General features: G+C 35.9%; 1 protein-coding gene across 5 annotated transcripts in view; it reads left to right on the forward strand.

The window, feature by feature from the left end:
- Positions 1 to 20,669, forward strand: part of Kif11 (kinesin family member 11) — a 57,285-nt gene that overhangs the window by 26,673 nt on the left and 9,943 nt on the right. For all 5 annotated transcript variants that reach the window (XM_019208673.1, XM_033766656.1, XM_033766657.1 and 2 more), the window contains 11 exons: positions 217 to 459; positions 2,436 to 2,531; positions 3,186 to 3,274; positions 5,062 to 5,149; positions 6,698 to 6,886; positions 7,567 to 7,774; positions 8,939 to 9,111; positions 10,953 to 11,078; positions 11,287 to 11,445; positions 13,765 to 13,871; positions 18,844 to 19,123. In XM_019208673.1, the coding sequence (XP_019064218.1) occupies positions 217 to 459; positions 2,436 to 2,531; positions 3,186 to 3,274; positions 5,062 to 5,149; positions 6,698 to 6,886; positions 7,567 to 7,774; positions 8,939 to 9,111; positions 10,953 to 11,078; positions 11,287 to 11,445; positions 13,765 to 13,871; positions 18,844 to 19,123 (1,758 nt within the window). The remainder of the gene's footprint in view (positions 1 to 216; positions 460 to 2,435; positions 2,532 to 3,185; positions 3,275 to 5,061; positions 5,150 to 6,697; positions 6,887 to 7,566; positions 7,775 to 8,938; positions 9,112 to 10,952; positions 11,079 to 11,286; positions 11,446 to 13,764; positions 13,872 to 18,843; positions 19,124 to 20,669) is intronic.

The raw sequence follows: 20,669 nt of genomic DNA on the forward strand, positions 1-20,669 counted from the left end.
TTAATATCACTGTTTAATTCTTGTCGACTTCATAGAGCAGCTTGCAGTTTTGTACTTAACAGATGATGTGTTATAGTCATTTGGTTGCTGACTTCATAGTGGGAGAAGAAATTTGTTATAGAAAAATAATTTTGCTGTATATTTAGCACCTCATATATAAGATTAAAATCTTTGAACCCAAATCAGTAGATTGACTTTTTATTTTTAAAATTCAAGGTTGATCTTGCAGGAAGTGAAAATATTGGTCGTTCTGGAGCTGTTGACAAAAGAGCTCGGGAAGCTGGAAATATCAATCAATCCCTGTTGACTTTGGGAAGGGTGATTACAGCTCTTGTAGAAAAAACACCTCATGTTCCTTACCGAGAATCTAAATTAACCAGAATCCTCCAAGATTCTCTCGGGGGCCGCACAAGAACATCTATAATTGCAACAATTTCTCCTTCATCTCTCAATCTTGAGGTAAGCCCTTTGAAAGGAAACTGCAAGTATAGGAAGTATAAGTCTTATTTAGCTATCCTATAGTTTATTTTTAAAATTTTATCCCATTTCGCCCCCCTTCCAGCCTCCTCCCCTCTCTGTACAAAAGCTTTGTTTCCAGTTTTTCCTTTAGCTATCATATATTTTAAAAGTTTATTTACTGACTTCATTTTATACTGTAGTGTAAAAAAATCTGGACATTGCATATGGACATATCTTTGAGGATAACACTATAAAAACAGTTCAGTTTAAGTCGGGCATGGTGGCATACGCCTTTAATCCCAGCACTTGGAAAGCTGAGGCAGGAGGATAGCTGTGAGTTCGAGACCAGCCTGGGCTACATAGTGAGTTCCAGGTCAGTCTCAAATACATAGTGAGACCCTGTCTCAAAACCCGCCCCCTCCAAAAAAAACCAGTTCAATTTATAATTATTTAATGTCTTGTACGCCATCTTCAAAGAAAATTACTTTGGATCATTAGCATTGACTAGTTTGTGGGGATTTCATTGAGAATTTAAAGTCGGTCAGATGAATGCTGGTATTACAGAGGCTCCTTACATAGCTCTGAAATTGATATTGAATGTGTAGAAATAGAGGGGGAAACCTAGAGACCTAGCAAAGATGTTAAATCTGTTCTTGTTTTATTGTATCGTCTGCTTTAAATGATATTAGAAAACTCTCATTTAAAAAATTGAGATAACCCATTTGTCATAAAATCTTACGTAAAATATATTAATTTAATGATTTTCTTATATTCAAAGTTATGCAACCATCATTTTTATCAGCTTGACATGGTGGCACATACCTGTAATCCCAGCACTAAGGAGGCTGAGGCAGGAAGATCACTGAGAATTGCAGGCCAGCCTGGGCTACACAGTGAGACTGTCTCAAAAGAAACAAAAGAAAACATTTTTATCACTCTGAAATTGTTACCCATAGACACTTTTTATTTTCTCGCAGTACTACTGCTTTTTTGGGAGTTGGAGGGGATATAGAGGATTAAACAGAGGCCCTCCTGCCTGCTAGGTAATTGGTCTGTTACTGAGTTACATGACCAGCTCACGATAACTCTCTGTCTCTTTCTGTATATAGATAATAGATCTCTCTCTCTATATGTCTGTATAGCTGTATCTATTGAGACAGGGTTGCCAGTTTGCCCAGGCGATCATGAGCTTGCAATTCTCCTGTTTCAGCCTTCTTAGTGGCTGGAAAGGCAGGCATACTCCACAACATCCAAATTTATAACTACTTTTTATATCTCTAGATTTGCCTTTCTGGACATTTCATATAAACGCAATCATACAATATTCCAGTTATATGCATTTTTTCTGACTGGCTTGTTTCATTTAGCATAATGTTGTCAAGGTTTATTCATGTCTTTTCATTCTATGAATTTGTTAAATTCATTGAATTTAAGACTAATCCAAAGATAAAAATTATTGGATCAAATTATCATAAGGACAAAGTTGATGAGAAAGAACAAAAGATAAATTGAACAGAAGGGTAAAAAGGAAGATGTTGAAAAAGAAAGATGAGGAGGGCCAGGGCTTTAGCTCAGTGGTGCCGTCACCTTGCAAGTGCAAGATCCTGAGTTTGAGCCCCAGACCAGGAAAAAGAAAAAAAGATAAGGAAGTTAGGGAACTTGTTGTTTGTTTGGGTGTGTGTTACTGACAACTGAATATAAATAAGGTCTTTCTGCTGAACTATACCTCCAGCTTTTAGTTTTTACTTTAGCCAGGGTCTTGCTGAATTGCTGGACTCAAACTTGAAATCCTCATACCTCAGTCTCCTAGGGTGCTGGGATTACAGGCCAGGCTACATATAGTATTCTTAATGTATATATTTTTAGATTAGATAGAACCACACATTACTACTTTTAAGTTATATCGTACATCGTAGATGATAAAACTACATTATCCTTACAAAGTCTTCAATAATTAACTTTTGTTTTCGTGACAGGAAACTCTGAGTACATTGGAATATGCTCATAGAGCAAAGAACATACTGAATAAACCGGAAGTTAATCAGAAACTCACCAAGAAAGCTCTTATTAAGGTAATTGTGAGTTTTTGTGGAGTAATGCAATCCTGTTTGAGAAAGGTGAAAATGAGCTGAAGCAGATAATTGTTAAATAATATTTATTAAATTTCCTGTATGTGGCTTTGTTGTTGTTGGTATTCTTTAGATGGGGTCTTACTGTAATTTTTCTAATAGCTGGTCCTGGCAAAAGGTTTTTTGTCTTTGTCTGTTAGTAGTAGTACTAGAACTACTACTATAGTATTATCTTTGCGGTGCTGGAGATAAAACACAGGACCAGCAAATGCTCTATCACTGAACTGCATCCCAAGCCCTTAAAAGGAAGTTTTTTTTTTGTTTTTTTTTGTTTTTTTGGTACCTGGGATTGAACTCTGGTCCTTGCGCTTGCAAGGCAGGCCACCGAACCACTGAGCTAAATCCCCGGCCCCAAAAGGAAGTTTTTAATGAATACATAAAGGAGATTTGAGGCCATTGAAAGACTATTTCTAAACAAATCAGTTTTGATTGAAAAGTATAGTTATAACTTTCTATTATATAGAAATATATATATATATATATATTTATTTATTTATAATTTTTGTTATGTTTTTCATGTTTTATTTGTTGCATATACTCCCCAGACTAAATGGGGAAAGGCTCTAAATTGACATCTACATCATTCCTCTTGTGTAGGAGTACACAGAAGAGATAGAGCGCCTGAAACGAGATCTTGCTGCAGCGCGTGAGAAAAACGGTGTGTACATTTCTGAAGAAAATTTTAGGTAAGCCTTTGTCTATAGAGTTAATTTCCAAAAATAAACATTTTCTTATTACATGTTATTTGAAGTAGGATTTACTTTCATAGCAATGAGTAAAATATATCTAATGCCTCTAAATTTCTTTTTTTTTGGAGGGGGGTGACATTAAATAGTAATCGCCCAGAACTCTCAAGGATCACCATGTGTTTTGAAGCCAACCTGAGCTGTGGAGTGAGACCCTGTCTTACTCCTCCCAATAAAATAAATAATAGTTATCAAACACATTTAAGGAACAGCTTTGTATGTTAGTGAGGCTTGTGGACTTGTGGGTTTACTCTGGGTAAAAAGTGGGTTTTTCTTAGTTGAACTTTCCTTTGGGCATGGCCTTTAATTTTTCTTGCAAAGACTCACCTTGACTACTGCTTAGAGAACGATTACTCTCTCTGCTGATTTTTTTTTTTTTTTTGTTTCTGGGGTTCTATTCATCCTTTGTCTTCTACTGCTTAGAGAACGATTACTCTCTCTGCTGATTTTTTTTTTTTTTTGGTACCGGGGATTCAATTCAGGTCCTTGTGCTTGCGAGGCAGGTGGTGGAACCACTGAGCTAAATCCTGCCCCTGGCTGCTGCTATTTGATTAGTGAGCACAGGGCTGAGATTCACAACATTCAGTATGTATATGTTCACTTGAACACCTGTTTCCAGACTACCTTACTCCCAACTCTCCATTATGTTTGGTCAAAGTGAAGCTAGAAGTTCTTATACAGTTATTGTAGATCAATGGATGTCAAGGAAGAGGGAAGGGTTGCTAGAGGACATTCAGTAATGTCCAGAGAATTTTGTTTTGTTTGTTGTACTGAAGATTGAAACCGGGATCTTAACATTGAGCTATATCCCCTGTATTTTTTTAGATAGCTTGCTTCCTTTCCCTTCCCCCTTCCCCCTTCCCCCTTTTCCTTTCTCCTTTCTCCTTTCCCTGTCCTCCTTTTCTTTTCTTTTTTCTTTCACGCTCTCACTGAGTTTTCCACGTGTGATTTGAGACTGTGATGCTTGGATTATAGCCATGTGCCACTGTGCCTTGCTGAGACAATTTTTGATTTCAGTGGCAAGGGTTGGGGTGTGCTACTGGCATCTAGTGGACAGATCAGGGATGATACTAAACCTCCCAAAATACACAGGATATTCTCACAACGGAATTATCTGGTACAAAATGTTAGTGGTGCTTAGCTGAGAAACTGCTCTAGAATAATCTTTGGTTTCATGAGAGTCTGTGGTGATGTGATGGTATTTGTGTTGGGTGGATGGTATTACTCTGTGGATAACTTTAAGTTCTCTAGGTTTTTTTAGCCCCCTGAGCTCACCCCCTCCTTTTGTGATACTTCATTTGCCTTCCAGATTCAAATTCTTCCAACTTTCAGGAGTTAGGAAGTATCATCACTTTTATATTCCATATCCCAGACTACAGACACTTAGATTATACAGTATCCTCACTATCTCTACTGTCAATTAGTTACAGTCCTCCATTAGCTTTCCAGCTTCTCAAATTTGATACACTCTCACTTGTTTTCCCTTTCATAGGTAAAGATTTGATTTTCAGAAGGGAGGTCAAAGGAAAAATGTTCCATGTAAAACAAAGACTGAGAATACTTTTGTTCTTTGTAGTTTGTATTTATTGCTTACCAATATTTAGGTGTAATTACGATGGTGGTAAGTGGTGGAGACAAGTTTATTTAACTGTCACAATTGCATTAGATTCTGATACTTTGTGGGATTTAGAAAAAATGTTAACTGTTAAACTCAAACTTTATTTTAGAACCATGAGTGGAAAATTAACTGCTCAAGAAGAGCAGATTGTGGAATTCATTGAAAAAATTGGTGTTCTTGAGAAGGAGCTAAGTAAGGTAAGTATCAAAACAGTATTTAATGTTATGTGAAAAGCAAATATTAAAAGAAAATGTTAGAATGTGAAGGACTGATGTCTTGATGGCTCACAGAGTGTGTTTTATGTTTACTGTTATCAATAATAGTGAAGGAAGTCTTTTATTTTGATATTTAATGTTAATACACTTATAATGTGGCGTTTATACACAATGGAGTAGTACTTTAAAGACAGATAAGCTTAAAAAAGGATAAATTTGAGTCATACTTTGTAGGAAAATGGATGTTAAGTGAAATTAAGCAGATATGTAAGCTGAAGCATCACATGACTTCTGTGAGAAATCCCAAGCATAAATAAGAGCAAATAAAAGATAGATAATACAAAATAGGGAGATAGATCTTCTGCAAAGGGGAAGGGTTCAAGAGGTAGAGGGAAGAGCGAGAAGAGAAGAGGATAAAAAGGAGTTGGGATGTGTTATGTACATTTACCAACTCCACACGAAGAGTATGATCATTGTGTGCTATAAACATGTACCAATAAAGATGTGATACAAAAAAATACACTGTTTTAAGAAAGATAGTTCAATATTGCTTAACTACTGGGATATGGTCTGAAATGCAGTTAGGTGATTTCGTTCTTTTGCAACATCATAGACGGTATTTGTACAAACCTACATAAACACAAGCATACACACTAGCCTAGACCTATACAAGGTGAGAATCATCAGAATTACCGTCTTCCATCTCTACAGCTTGTCTCACTAGAAGATCTTCAGGACCAGTAACATGTGGAACTGTCTCTCCTATCATAGCCATGCCTTTCTGGAATCCCTCTTAGGATCTGCATGCAAGAGGCTTTTTATACAGTTAACTTTTTTTTAAAGTAGTACATTCTAAACTAATGATAAAAAGTATAGAAGATATATAAACACATAGTCCAGTATTATCAGATATGTGGTTGTATATTGTATGTGTTGTAGTCTTATACAGCAGTAGCTTTGTTTATAGCATCATGACACAAGAGTAGTACATTTGCTACAACATTATGGTGTCACTGCATTATAAATTTCTCTCCTCTCTCTTGACTGTTCTAGTAGTCAAACCTAGGGCCTGTGCATACTAGACAAGCACTCTAACACTGACCTACACCTCTGCTGATTTCTCTAATACAATGTTAGAGGACCATTCTCATATACACAGTCTGTTGTTGACTAAAATACCGTTATATATCAGATGTGAGATTTTCTTGTTCAAGCTATGAAACTGGAATGCTGAGGCATTTTCATTGATATGTTTGTTGAATGAGGCATGATAACTAGATAGATACTGGATGGTTGAAGAAATAAAGTAGACAGGTGTAGTGGAGCACACTTGTCTGTAATCTCAGCCTTCTGGGAGGGTGAGGCAGGCTTGCACGATTTAGTCCTGCCTGGGCAATTTATCATCTTAAGCGATACCCTGTGTCAAAATAAAAAATAAAAATCGGTAGAGATATAGCTCAGTGTGAAGGCCCTGAGTTCAAAAATGAAATTAAAAATTTATAAAAAGGAAAAAATGTTTAATGTATTTAGGTTACAGAGTTGTTTATGGATAATAAAAATGAACTTAACCAGTGTAAATCTGACCTGCAACATAAGACACAAGAACTTGAAACTACTCAAAAACATTTGCAAGAAACTAAATTGCAACTTATCAAAGAAGAATACATCTCATCAGCTTTGGAAAACAGTGAGGAGAAGCTTCACGATACTGCCAGCAAGGTTTGTCTGTCAATTTAAAACACAATTTTACTGTTCCATAATATTTTTCTCATTGGAGGTGCTGACTTAAAAACAAAAAGGAAAACAATCCACACCAGGAGTTTTGAAAATAGAGCCTGCCTTTGTATTTGGTAGACATTTAGAATAATGATATCAAATGATTGAAACTAAATAGCCATTAACAATTTAGTTATTTCTGGCTGGGCGTGGTGGCACACGCCTGTAATCCCAGCAAGATTTGCCTCCTCTGAGGTAGAAGGATCACAAGTTGGAGGCCAGCCTAGACTACATAGCGAGACCCAATCTCAAAAAAACAAATGAAACAAAAAGAATTTACTAACTGCTAAATTCTTAGCAGTTAGTTGAAGGTTGTTGGAGGAAGATACTGAAAGTATAAAGTTTTTTATTAGATTATTAGGTATACTTTTGAAGAGATGATAAAACACAAATTTTGTGAGAATGCTTGATTACTGCAAAAAATTTGCAAAATCAATTTTCCTTATATAGATGGCTAGTAAAGGAGAAATAAACATTCCTGGATATCTGGATACATTAGTGTGTATTTCTTTTGATACAGTATTAACACTTACTAGATCTCAGTAGGTGAAATCCTTGTATAGCTCAGATATTGTCATTGGGTTATTTTTATCTTAACATTTATTTTTAAATTTCTTGTATAGTTGCTTGACACAGTTAAAGAAACTACAGAAGATGTATCTGGTCTCCATTCCAAACTTGATCGTAAGAAGGCAGTTGAGCAACACAATGCAGAAGCTGGGAATATTTTTGGCAAAAACCTAAAGAGTCTGTTTAATAATGTGGAAGAATTAATTAAGGATGGCAGTTCAAAACAAAAGGCCATGCTAGAAGTTCACAAGACCTTATTTGGTAAGGTCAAGCATTTTTTTTTCCAAGCATTTCTAATTACTCTGGTTTTGTGTTTCATTTGAGGCTGATTTCCAAAGTAATACTGTAAAACAGTGATGAGAGGGTCACTAGTATGCTCTCCATTGCACATATTGTTTAGGTTAATTAATTAATGCTTTTATTTTCTTTGAACTAAAACAAATCTTAGGACTTCCCCTTTATCCCTGACCTTCACTCCTTCCTTATAGGTATTACTGTTAAATTTCTTGGATCTTGTTCTAGATTTTTTTTTTAGACAGTTCAGACTGCCTTGAACTCACTTTTAGCCCAGGCTAGCCTCAAACTCATGGCAGTCCTCCTGGCTCAGCCTCCCAATTGCTGGGATTACACGTATGTGCAACCATGCCTGGTCTAGAATTTTTTCTGTGTAGACATTCTGCAATTTTGTTTTTTGGTGGGAATGTATATGTTGAAGGTTTTCTATATTGTCAGAATACACACACACACACACACACACACACACACACACACACACATTGTCAGAATATGTGTGTGTGTGTGTATATATATATATATATATAGGGAGAGAGTCAGAATATATGTATATGTATAATATGTACATAATATACATAATATATCATGTATATTATGTATATGTATAATATATACATAATATACATAATATATCATGTATACAGAATATATGTATATATATATATGTATATATATATATAGTCAGAAAAATATATATATAAAACCATTGCATTGTATCTCCTTTTGGAATAACTCTTAGGTAGTAGTTAGGAATCTCATACTCATACAAATCAATCAACAGCTTGTAGAACACTATAGAATGTATATCTTTCCTTATTTGTATAGTGAGCCTCTTTTTTTCTAGTGAGCCATTTCTTTTAAGCTTACTTCTTATTACAAATTCCACAACAGCCAGGCGTGGTAGGTAGCACATGCCTGTAATCGCAGCCAACACTTGGGAGACTGAGGCAGGAGGATTGCCATGTGTTTAAGGCCAGCCTGAACTGTATACACAGTGAGACCCTGCTTTGAAAAACCAAACAAAATTCCACAACAAGGATATAATTTTGCCAGCGTCTTTGAGGGTGGTTCTAATTGATTTAAATATGTTTAATTATGCCAAGTTTATATCTGTCTTTTTTTCCATGACAGGTGATCTGATGTCTTCCAGTGTGTCTGCGTTAGACTCCTTTACTACAATAGCACTTGGATCTCTCACATCTATTTCAGAAAATGTGTCCACTCATGTTTCTCGAATTTCTAATAAGATATTAGAAGAACAATCATTAGCAGAAGAAAATAAAACTGTACTGCAGAAATTGATTGTTAGTAAATCTCTTAATCTTCTCAGAGTTACAAGTGACAAATTTTCACAATGTTTACTGTTCTTTCATGCTAAGCTTTATTAGCACACAGTGACAGATATATCACTAAGCAAGTATGTTTATGTTTTTAGTTTTGTTTTTTTACTTTAGTACACGTGTGCAGTACATAATGTTCACATTCCTTGTGTAGAGTTGTATATGTACATGACACCTCTTCATTCCTTTTTTTCAACCTCCTTCCTTCCCCTCCCTCCATGTCTTGATCCTTCCCCTTTAAGAAAGATCTTCCTCCCTCCTTCCTATTAATCTGTCTTTTATTTTGCTCTTCATTTATAATTTGGGTTTCTTACATGAGAAATCATGTGATATTTAAGCTTGTGTTTTTTCTTAGCAAGAGTGGTTTCCAAATGTGTACAACCAAGCTTCCAAACTTTATTTTTGTAGTGCTAGGGATTGAACACAGGGCCTGTGCACACTGAGCAGGTGCTCTACAATGCGCTACATCTCTGGCCTGCTTTTTTTTTTTTCTTTGAGACAAGGTCTCACTATGTAGATCAGGCTGGCCTTGATTTTGGGGCAGTCCTCCTGCCTCACCCTATCTAGTGATGGGATTACAGAATGGGCCACCATGCCCAGTTCCCAGGCCCACTTTTAAACATTTTTCATTCATATCTGGTGTGGTTAAGAGCAGGAGTTATTAGTAAACCTTCTAATGACTAAAGGGAAGATTTGGCTCCAAATAAGTTCAAGGGATCCATGACTTGTTTGTTAGCTGGAAGTTGGTGTGCTGAGAGTCTTGGAGTAGTCGTGTTACATTAACCCAACCAGAAGAGGGTGTTGGGTTGTTAATTTTGAAACCACAGTGATAGGTGATAGTACAGCAATATGTGATAATAATGCAAGAAAAACAACAAATAGGATTCTAGAAATACATGCAATAGGGCCAGGGATTTAGCTTAGTGGCACTGCGCCTGCCTTGCAAGCACAAGGTCCTGAGTTTGATCCCCGATACCATAAATAAATAAAAAAGTAGAAAGAAATACATGTAATAATTCTTGGGGCTAGAAGTGTGTGGCCAGCGTCTGAGCTTTAACACTTTTTCCATGGTTTATTAAACATTTTCTAAGTAAATACTTAAGTGTTAGCTGATCCTTTGCCTAGATTCTGAGTATTCACTAAGTCATTTGTGTTTTAGATTTTTCTGTTGTTTCACTGCATTAGTAAAAGGAGTTTTAGGTCAGTTTTTTGTTTTTTAAACAAAACTTAACCAATCTACACTACGTCCTCAGCTTGCCATATTCCTTGGCAAGAACCAGAACTGCCTGAAGTTCTGTTAAAATAAGCTGAATGGCTTGACAACTACTTGGACTCAGCCTTTTTGACTAGATATGTAAAATTGCTTGAAATTTATTTTACTCCAATGTACCTGTAGGTTTTGAAATTTTTCCTTTGCTTAGAATGCTGAAATGTTATCAATCCACTGTCATTTTCTTCTCTTCCAAATTCTGACTTCTGTTTCTTTAGATTATAATGAACATTTTAGAGCTTTAAATGATACAAACAGCCCACGGAGGCACACATGCCATAGGTTCACCACCACTGAACTATGATAAGTTATTTATATTAAATGACTATTTTCTCAATTACTAAAGGCAAGACTATCAGAGACGTGCTGAATATAAACTAGATATAAATACATCTGTAGGTTTTAAAGAATAGAGCATATCAATTTAGAATTTTAATGTGCATGTTTAGTTGTTAAAATACTTAAAATATCTAGCCAGACAGATTTATGGAAGTAAAAATATTCTTCTTAAAGACTTGTTTATTTTTAAAACTAGAATGAACTTACAACAGAGCTTCTACATTCACTGCAAACGGTTTTATCCCCTACTGTGGTGTCTATATTGAAAATTAATAGTCAACTTAAACAGATTTTCAAGACTTCATTGACGGAGGCTAAAAAGGTAACAAATGTTCTGTTTTGTTTTTTGAGACAAGATCTGACTATGTAGCTCACTCTGGTTTTGAACTCACTGTGTAACCCAGGCTGGCCTTGAACTTGTAGCAATCCTCCTGTCTTAGCCTCTTACTGCTGGAATTACATGTGTGCACCATCTTAGTAACTCAAAATTGAAGAGTTGTTTAAGAGCTATTTTTTTTTTTCCTTCTAAGATAGAAGATCAGAAAAAAGAAATGGATGACTTTCTCAGTGTATTGTGTAACCGTCTACATGAACTACAAGAGAGTACAGCTTCTTCCTTGGTTGAATCACAGAAGCTGTGTGAAACCTTAAGTGAAGAAGTGAAAACAGTAAAGCAAACCCATTCACAGGTATCTTGTATATCTGATAGAAGACTGTAAAAGCAAAGTTTTGTGGTGATTGATACAACTTAACTGATGTTATGCAATCTGAGTGCTATATTATTAATTTAGAAACCTGAAAGATACCATAGTTCTTTTGCTTATAACAATAATTAAAATAATTGAGAATACTTCTTCTTCATCAGTTTATATGTAAGAATTTTCTACACGTAGAGCCTTATGCTAAAGCACACAGTGACAAAGAAAACAGTCCGTCCATATACCAAGATGAAAGATTTGTGAAGAAACTTATTTCCATAGGAAAATGGTTATAACATTTAAAATAAACATATAATGTGGGCCAGGGATTTAGCTCAGTGGCACTGCACCTGCCTCGCAAGGGCAAGGTCCTGAGTTCAATCCCTGGTACCACAAAAATAAATAAATAAACATAATGTAATGGAAGTTTCTTTCTAGTATGACATGTGTAGTTATTATATTTCATAAACTAAGCCCTGCTTTCTCTTATTTCCGTCTCATTAATAATAGCCACATAAATTCTAATAAATGAAAACAATTCAGGATTTAGCTTTGTCTGTGCTACCTGTTCCTAAGTATATGAGGCTTTTAACCAAACTCAAACCATCAAACCATAATCAATAGTATTAGATACATAGGAAGCTTCTGTTACTCTTAAGACTTGAGTAATAATGAACACTAAAGTTTTATTTAAATGAGCCTATTAAAATTTGATAGCACTCTACTCAAAAAACTTGATGGGATACATTGAGTAGGAAAGAGTTTTTTTCCTTGGCAAAATGAGGGAGAGGGAATTCATATTCATGTCATTAAAAAATGAGAGAATAAATACATCTAAGCTTTTTAGATAAGATGGTTAGCTTCCCTAATTGATAAGCATGAGGATTAACATCAGAAACGAGTAGAAATATTGGTCTACTTTTACTAAACAATCCACTGTGTGCTTATTCCTCCTATCAATATAGATACAGATTCTATGACTTGCTTATTTTTCTAATGAAACAAGACGTTGGGAGCCCCAGTGGTATCTAGTTCATCTTACTAGTGATTCATCTTCATACTGATTATGTTGCTTTACAGGCATGCATTTGTGTGTACTTTTTCTATATGTTCCTTGGCAATTTGAAATGGCAGCCATTTCTTACACCTTTGCATGGGGTATTTGCCTTAAACCTACTTTTATATGTTACATGTATATTTTGAACACAAATTTACATGAAAATAAATCTGATAATATCTGCATTACTCCCTACTTTGGGACTAATGAAGCTGGGTGTAATCCTAACACTTGGGAGGCTGAGGCAGGAGGACTATTGTGAGTTCAAGGCTGGTCTGAACTACATAGTGAAACCTTGTCTCAAAAATAAAAAATAAAGACTAATAGGGCCAGGAATTTAACTCAGTGGTTCCACTGCCTGCCTTGTAAGCACAAGGTCCCGAGTTTGATGCATGGTACCAAAATAAAACTAAATAAAGACTAATGAGAATATTGTCAGTTTTTAATAATCAGAATGTTAGGTATGCATTGTCACTTGATGTGTTATGACTCTTATCTGAACAGTGAATAAAAGTCTTGGATATATTTTTAGGTTTTCATTGGTCTTCAGTATAGCTTCTTCATTTTGCAGTGTGCCATGTTTTGTGCCTATAAAAAGTTGTTTTTAGGAGCTGGGCATGGTGGTGCACACCTGTAATCCCAGCATGCAGGAGGCTGAGGCAGGAGGATTGCTGGGAGTTCAGACCAGCCTGGGCTACATAGTGAGTTCCAGGTCAGTCTCAACTATACAGTGAGACCCTATCTCAAAACACAAAAACAAAAAGTTGTTTTTAAAGATACCAGGTATTAACAAACATAACAATGTATTTTTATTAGTATGACCCAACTAGATTCTATACGTTTTCTTTAACTCCAGTTGTTGATATTTTTGGATGGCTTAACAGATGAGGTTATCAGCATTAATTCCCCCTCATAGTATTATCAGATACTGTTATGTATCTGTCAATGTAGTTCTCAAACATAATATGACATCTGAGTATGTTTTATTAGTTTTGAGAGTGAAAGTAATTTGTTACTAATTAAAATAGCAAAGTTTGCTAAATATTTACTTTTTAAAAAAATTCCTATAAAATCCTTTCAATATCACATTCACTGATTTTGCTCTATGCTAGAGAGGTAGAGTTAAAGATCTCTTGTCAAGAATTTGTATAGTTTTTACCTATGGGAGAATACTTCATGTCATCAGTCGTATACAGAAAAAGTATTCAAGTGTCATAATTCCAAATCTGTTCCCCTTCTCATATTTTTTACAGGAACTCTGTCAGTTCATGAATCTTTGGGCAGAGAGATTTTGTACTTTGGAAGAAAAGTGTGAAAACATCTGGAAGCCACTCAGTAGTGTTCAAGAAAATACAAAGCAGTAAGCTATTTTAAATCCTGTTAAACTTTTCTATAAGACTAAAATTATTTAGAAAAAAAATTTCAAAAAGAGCATAAATAAGTCTTGTATTCTTTTAACCAGATTTTTCATTTGTTAATTTTTTTGTGCATTTTATATTTTTACATCAATACAAACATAAATATTCCATGTTTGTACTTCCTTAGACAGTGAGAAGCCTGACTCTCATTGACAGCATATTTTCTAATTTTCTTCAATCTCATCCTTTAAGTAATTTCACAATTTCTCTCCCATACCACTGATGAAAAGCACACTTACTGGGGCTGGATTTGGCACACCGTCTCACGAGCTGGGTGCCTGTGCTTACGGTTTCACTGGACCCAGCCATGCCCGTTCCTTAACGTGTTACCTTGACTGCATTTGCGCCTCAGTAGCAGCTGCCATTGCATCACTCATACACCATAAACTTGAAATACTTGCTGTCCTGCTTTGTAAGAAAAACTTGGCTGATTTCTGCACTAGAGTATGATGAGGCTTTATAGCCTCATCACTTGCTAGCCCCACATGCTTACACACACTCCAGTTAGACTTATGTTTTCTTCTTTTGTTTTTTGCAGTGCTGGTAGTCAAACCCAAGGCCTTACATATTTTAAATGGGATTGACCACTGAGCTACAATCCTATTCCAGTGTTTTATACTTAAATCTATGCGCCATTTAAACATTTACATGTGTGTTTATATAACATATCAAGCTTTTTTTTGTTTTGTTTTTTGCCTATGGATGTTCTAAATTCATAAGGAGAAGGATATTCTATTATATTTACTCCTGTTTTTGTACTTTAATTGTTCTTTCCTGAAGTTCCAAACTTTCTTCAGAGTGGAGAACTTTTGTCATTAAGGGTAAATGTGCTGACTACAAATTCTGTTTTCCTTTGTCTGAGGGTGTTACAATTTCCCCTTCATTCTCAAAGGATTTTCTTGGACATATAATTCAGGATTGAGAGTTCTTTTCTTTCAGTATTTGCAGTATGTTTTTGTTTTTTTGTTTTTTTGTTTTTTTTTTTTGGTACGGGGGATTGAACGGGGTCCCTGCACTTGCAAGGCAGGCGGTGGAGCCACTGAGCTAAATCCCCGGCCCTGCAGTATGTTATTTTATTTCCTTCTGTTCTTTGGGAGATCAGAAACCCATTATTATTTAAGTTAATTGTTCCCCTATAGGCAGTTTCTCTGTACCCACTTTTAAGACTTTGTCTTTGTTTTTTAGAAATTTGATTACATTGTGTCTACTTAATTACTTGAGTTCATCCAGTTTGATTTGTTCTGCTTTAGGAATCTATAGGTTATACCTTTTACCAAAATTGGGTAATTTTCATCTATCATTTCTTTGAATATATTTCAGCCCTATACTCTTTCTCTTCTGCTTCTATGACTGATGACATAAATGTTAGATCTTTTATTATAGGCCCTGAGATTTTATCTATATCTACCTCTTTTTGTTCAAATTGGGTGAATTCCATTGATCTGTTTTCAAGTTCACTGGGTTTTCCTGTGTTATTTCTAAGCTGCTATTGAACTCATTCAATAAAGTTCTTTATTTCAGTATTGCATCTTTCTTTTGAGACAGGGTCTTGCTATATAATTTAGGCTGGCCTTGAACTCACTATGTAGCCCAGGCTGGCCTCAAAACTGGTACTGGCCCTCCTTCCTCAGCCTCCCAATTGCTGGGATTACAGGTGTGCACCACCATGCCTGGCTCAGAGCAGGGTATTGGCATCTTACAGTTTTATAGTTCTCAATTGAAATGGGGTTTTAATGTTTTGCCCAGGCTGCCCTTGAACTCCTAGGCTCAAAGTGATCTTGCCTCAGCCTCTGTCTAGCTTGGACTACAGATGGTGGCCCCCCCTTTAAGGAAAACATTAGTTAGTGCATTTTAGATATGCATAATGATAACATTTATCATAGGGAGTTTGTACCAGTACTTGATATATCTTGCTGCTTCTTTTTTCCTACCCCCCCATGTACAAAAGCTTTATTTCCATTTTTTCCTTCAATTTTCTTTTGTCCCTTTTTTCCTTTTCCCCCTCCCTTGTTCCTCTTTTCATTTGAACATTTTCTTCCGATTTCCCAGTGTCTATTGTACATTTTAGTCCTTATTTCCACTTTTGGTTTCTCACACCAGAGAAACAGTGTGGTATTTAAACATATGTGTTCGATTTATTTCTCTTAAGAGTATGATCTCAGAGTGCATCCATTTAGCTATAAATGTCTCAAGCTCATCCTTCATGCCAGTGTAGTGCTCCATTGTATAAAACACATCTTCTTTATCCATTCATTGGTTGATGGGCATTTGGGCTGTTTTCAAGATTTAGCTATTACAATTGTGCTGCTATAAACATGGGTGTGCATATATCGCTGTGGTAGGATGCATTTAATTATTTCAGGAAGATACCTAGAAGAGGAATAACTGGGTCAGATGGAATCTCTGGTTTTAGTTCTTTGAGGAGTCTCCACAGTGATTTTTCCACAGTGGTTGCACCAGTCTGCACTCTTACCAGTAGTGGAGAAAGGTTTCTTTTTCCCCATATCCCCTCCAGCATTGTTACTGGTTGATTTCTTCATAGCAGTCATTCTCTCTGGAGGGAGGTGGAATCTCAGTGTTGTTTTCATTTGCATCTCTTGAATGAACAGTGCTATTGAACATTTTTTCATGTATCTATTTGCTGTTTCTACTTCTTCATCTGAGAAATGTCTGTTCATTTCAGATGCCCATTTTTGGATTGGATCTTTAAATTTGAGAGGGAAGTCTGATTTTTTTTTTTTTTAGTTCTTTATATAATCTAGGTATTAATCCTTTGAGAAATAGCTTGCAAATTTTTTTTCCCATACTTTGAGTTGATTTTTTTCACTCTGTTGGTAGTTTGTCTTGTTGTGCCAAAGCTTTTTAATAAGATAAGATCCCAGTTATTGATTGTTGTTCCCAGTTGTTGATAGTCCCTTGCAACTGAGGTTTTGTTCATAGCCTTTGTCTATACCAATGTGTTTGAGAGTTCTACCTATTCTATCTTCAAGCAAATTGTTTCTTTTTTTTGTTTGTTTGTTTTGTTTTGGTACCAGGGATCATCCTTGTGCTTGCGATGCAGGCCACCAGACTGCTGAGCTAAATCCCCAGCCCTGTTTCTGTTTTATATTTAGATCTTTGATCCATTTTGATTTGAGTGAAAGATATGGGTCTAGATTTAATCTTCAGCAAGTGGTAACCCAGTTTTTCCAGAGCCATTTACTAAAGAGGCTTTCTTCCAGTGAGGGTGTTTGGCTCCTTTGTCAAAGATAAGGTGGCTGAGTATTTCTGGAGTTGTTTCTGCATCTTCCAATGTTCACTGCTTGTCTCTTTTTTTTACATCTTCTGTTTTTCTTGCTAATAATTTTTTTAGACGTGTTTAGCTGCTCAATGAGGCATTTTTATGGTGGCTTCTTTTAAATCCTTGCTAATAATGCCAGGATACAAATTCTCTTATTGTTGGCATCTCTTGATTGTCTTTTCTCATTTGACTTGTGATTTTCCTAGTTCTGGAGAGGAGTGATTTTTCAGTTATGTCTTCAACATTTTGAATATTATGTAAAGAGATTCAAGATCCTGTTTACACCAAATATGGAAGTACATGTTTAGCATCCCAGCATTGTGAGAGACTGAGGCAGGAGGATTGCAAGTTTTAGTCCAATTTGGACAACTTAACAGGACCTTTGGAGCTATAGCTCAATGTGAAGGCCCTGGGTTCAATCCCAAGTACTGTCAGACCCCCTGCCTTGTAAAGTCTTTTAGTAGGATTGAAGTGGGAAGAAAACGATATACTTTCATAAAGTTCTTGACATTTTAGTGTATTTCATAGCCAGGGGCTATCAGAATCATCTAAGAATCTAAGCAGTTCTTATAAAGTACACTGAACATGATAACTGCCTTTGGCATCTGTTATAGTTTCTAGTCACTTTTGAAGTGGGTTGTGATTTTTGCGAGGGGAGTGATTTATGTTGATGTTAGGTTACTTTCTTTTCATTTTTCAGTCATTGTCACTTAATCTGTAGATGTTGGTTTTCATCATCTTCGCTTACTTTTACTTGGTTTACTCACATAGCAATCCAACTAGTGGTAATAGAATGTGAAGTTCATTCCCTGAGATTTAATTCTGTGGTCCTATGAGATGTCTATGAATGCTGTTCTACACAGACTTACTGAGAGAAGAAAATAATACATTTTAAATGTATTTCCTTACTGACGTTAATGTTCATGTTGTTTATTTGCTATGTGCTATATCAGTGTGTCACCTTAATACAGTTTTCTTTCCTTGTGTGTGTGCGTGTGTGTGTGTCTGTGTGTGTGTGTGTGCGTGTGTGTGTGCATGCATGTGTGTGTGTGCGTACGTGCGTGTGTTCTGGGGATCGAACTAAGGACCTTGTGCTTGCGACGCAGGTGCAGTGCCACTGAGCTAAATCCCTGGCCCCAGTTTTCTTTCCAGTATTGAAAAAGCTTTATACTTGTGGTTTTGGTTTGTTCGTTCATTTTTGGTATCAAGGATTAAACTCAGGACCTTGCGCTTGCTAGGCAGGTGATACACTGCTGAGCTAAATCCCCTATACTTTAATTTTAAAATAACATTTATAATGTTCATAATGTTTAATGTCGTAGGTGAGGGGAACCGCTTAATAGTAGTATGACTGACAGTTTTGACAACAGTATAATCAGATACTATAATGGAGATACAAAAGAAGGCATCATCTGGAGGTGGACGATGAAAGACCTTTACAAGAGTCACAGTGATGTCAGTCTCTACTGGAAAATACACTGGTCAAAGCATAGCTTCTCAATTTAAATTCATTAAGAGGACAGGCTGTGGAGCCACATTGCATATATTCAGCCTGCCATTTAAGAGCATTTATGATCTTTGGAAAGTTGTATCCCACTTTTCTGTTTCTACAATGTAATTTTCTTTTCCTGTAGGAAATCTAAGGATATAATCAGCACAGCAACTTTTCACAATAAAAAATTCTGTACTGATTTTGATGGCTTGTCACAAAAACTCAGGCATCTTAACCAAGAAGGTACAAAATTGGTTGAAGAGTCTGTGAAACAGTGTGATATACTGAACTCCAACCTGGAAAAAATATCTCAAGAAACTGAACAAAGATGTGAGTCTCTGAGTATGAGTACAGTTTGTTTTTCTGAACAGTGGATATCATCCTTAAATAAAAAGGAGGAGGAACTTCGGAGCTTATTGGAGGTAATAACTCTGTACATGCAACCTACTTTCAGGAGAATAGTTATAACTAGATAATTAAATATTCTGGCTTAGAATTGGTTTCAGAACAAATTATATCTTAAGATATGGTAAATGACTCAAAATCCTTACCTATAATATTTATTATACATGGTCTTATTTTATGCTTTGGTATATGTCTTCTGGTTCTCAAAGTTAATTTAACATTTGTCTAATATCTGTCCTGTGCCCTTGGTTTTTGGCTTTTTAGTGTCTTTGGCAAAGGGCACTTTGTTTTGTTTTGTTTTTTAATTTTATTTTTACATTTTAGGTATACAATATAATGACATTCATTATTGGAAATTTGCACCTTTACATAATCTATCTTGGTTCTTATTTATTTTTCCCCATTCCCCTGCCCTCCCTTCAACCCCCCCATCCCTCCCTATTTACAAAAACTTTGTTTCCATTTTTTCATTTTCTCATATTAATTCCATTCCCTGTTTTCCTTTCCCTGACTCCTCCCATTTCCCCTGCAATATAATGACATTCATTATTGGAAATTTGCACCTTTACATAATCTATCTTGGTTCTTATTTATTTTTCCCCATTCCCCTGCCCTCCCTTCAACCCCCCCATCCCTCCCTATTTACAAAAACTTTGTTTCCATTTTTTCATTTTCTCATATTAATTCCATTCCCTGTTTTCCTTTCCCTGACTCCTCCCATTTCCCCTGTCCCTTTGCCCCTTTTCTTCCTATTTCACATTATCTATTAATTATACCTTTTAGTCCTTAGTTGCACTTTCAGTTTCTCACACCAGAGAAATTATTTGGTATTTACACATGTGTGTCCTATTTATTTCACTCTCTTTTGCCATCTCATGCCTTCTATGTTTATTAACTTTCCTCCAGGTGCTTCCAAGCTTATTATTGCTTTAAAGTATTTATGATAGTGTTCTAGTGGCTCAAATAATATTTGATAGGTTGGTTGGTCTGCTGGAACTTTACATTTACCTGAACCCTAGGTGACTTGGTTTTTCCTTTCTGTGCAGCAAAAGGATTTTACTGCTTTCAAACAAATTTAAATTTTCTAAGCTATATAACTAAATTGGAAATAAAAGAATCAGGGTTCATAGAAAAATGGTTAATTTTTTTTTTTTGTACCATGGATCAAACTCTGTACCCTGTGTTTGCAAGGCAGGCAAGGTACCACTGAGCTAAATCCCTGGCCCAATTAGTTTTTTAAAAATGTACAATGATGAGCTGAAACAATTCATCATGCCGGAAAGTAAGGAAGCTATTAAAGACTCCTGGTGTTGTGTCAGAAGGACTTAGTAGCCAACCTGATGACACACTTCTTGTTCAAAGACATAATCTGAACGTCAAAAAGAGTAATGGTTGCAATGATTAAAACACATCAAGCTGGGTGTGGTGGCACATGCTGTGATAGCACTCTGGGAGGCCAAGACTGGAGGATTGCAAGTTCAAGACCAGCCTGAGCAGTTTACCTACTTAAGCAAGATCCTTTCTCAAAAATTAATAAAATGAAAGGGCTGGGGTATAGATCCA

This window comes from Fukomys damarensis, unplaced genomic scaffold, assembly GCF_012274545.1.
Source record: "Fukomys damarensis isolate Sample0158 unplaced genomic scaffold, DMR_v1.0_HiC HiC_scaffold_20, whole genome shotgun sequence".
NCBI lineage: Eukaryota > Metazoa > Chordata > Mammalia > Rodentia > Bathyergidae > Fukomys > Fukomys damarensis.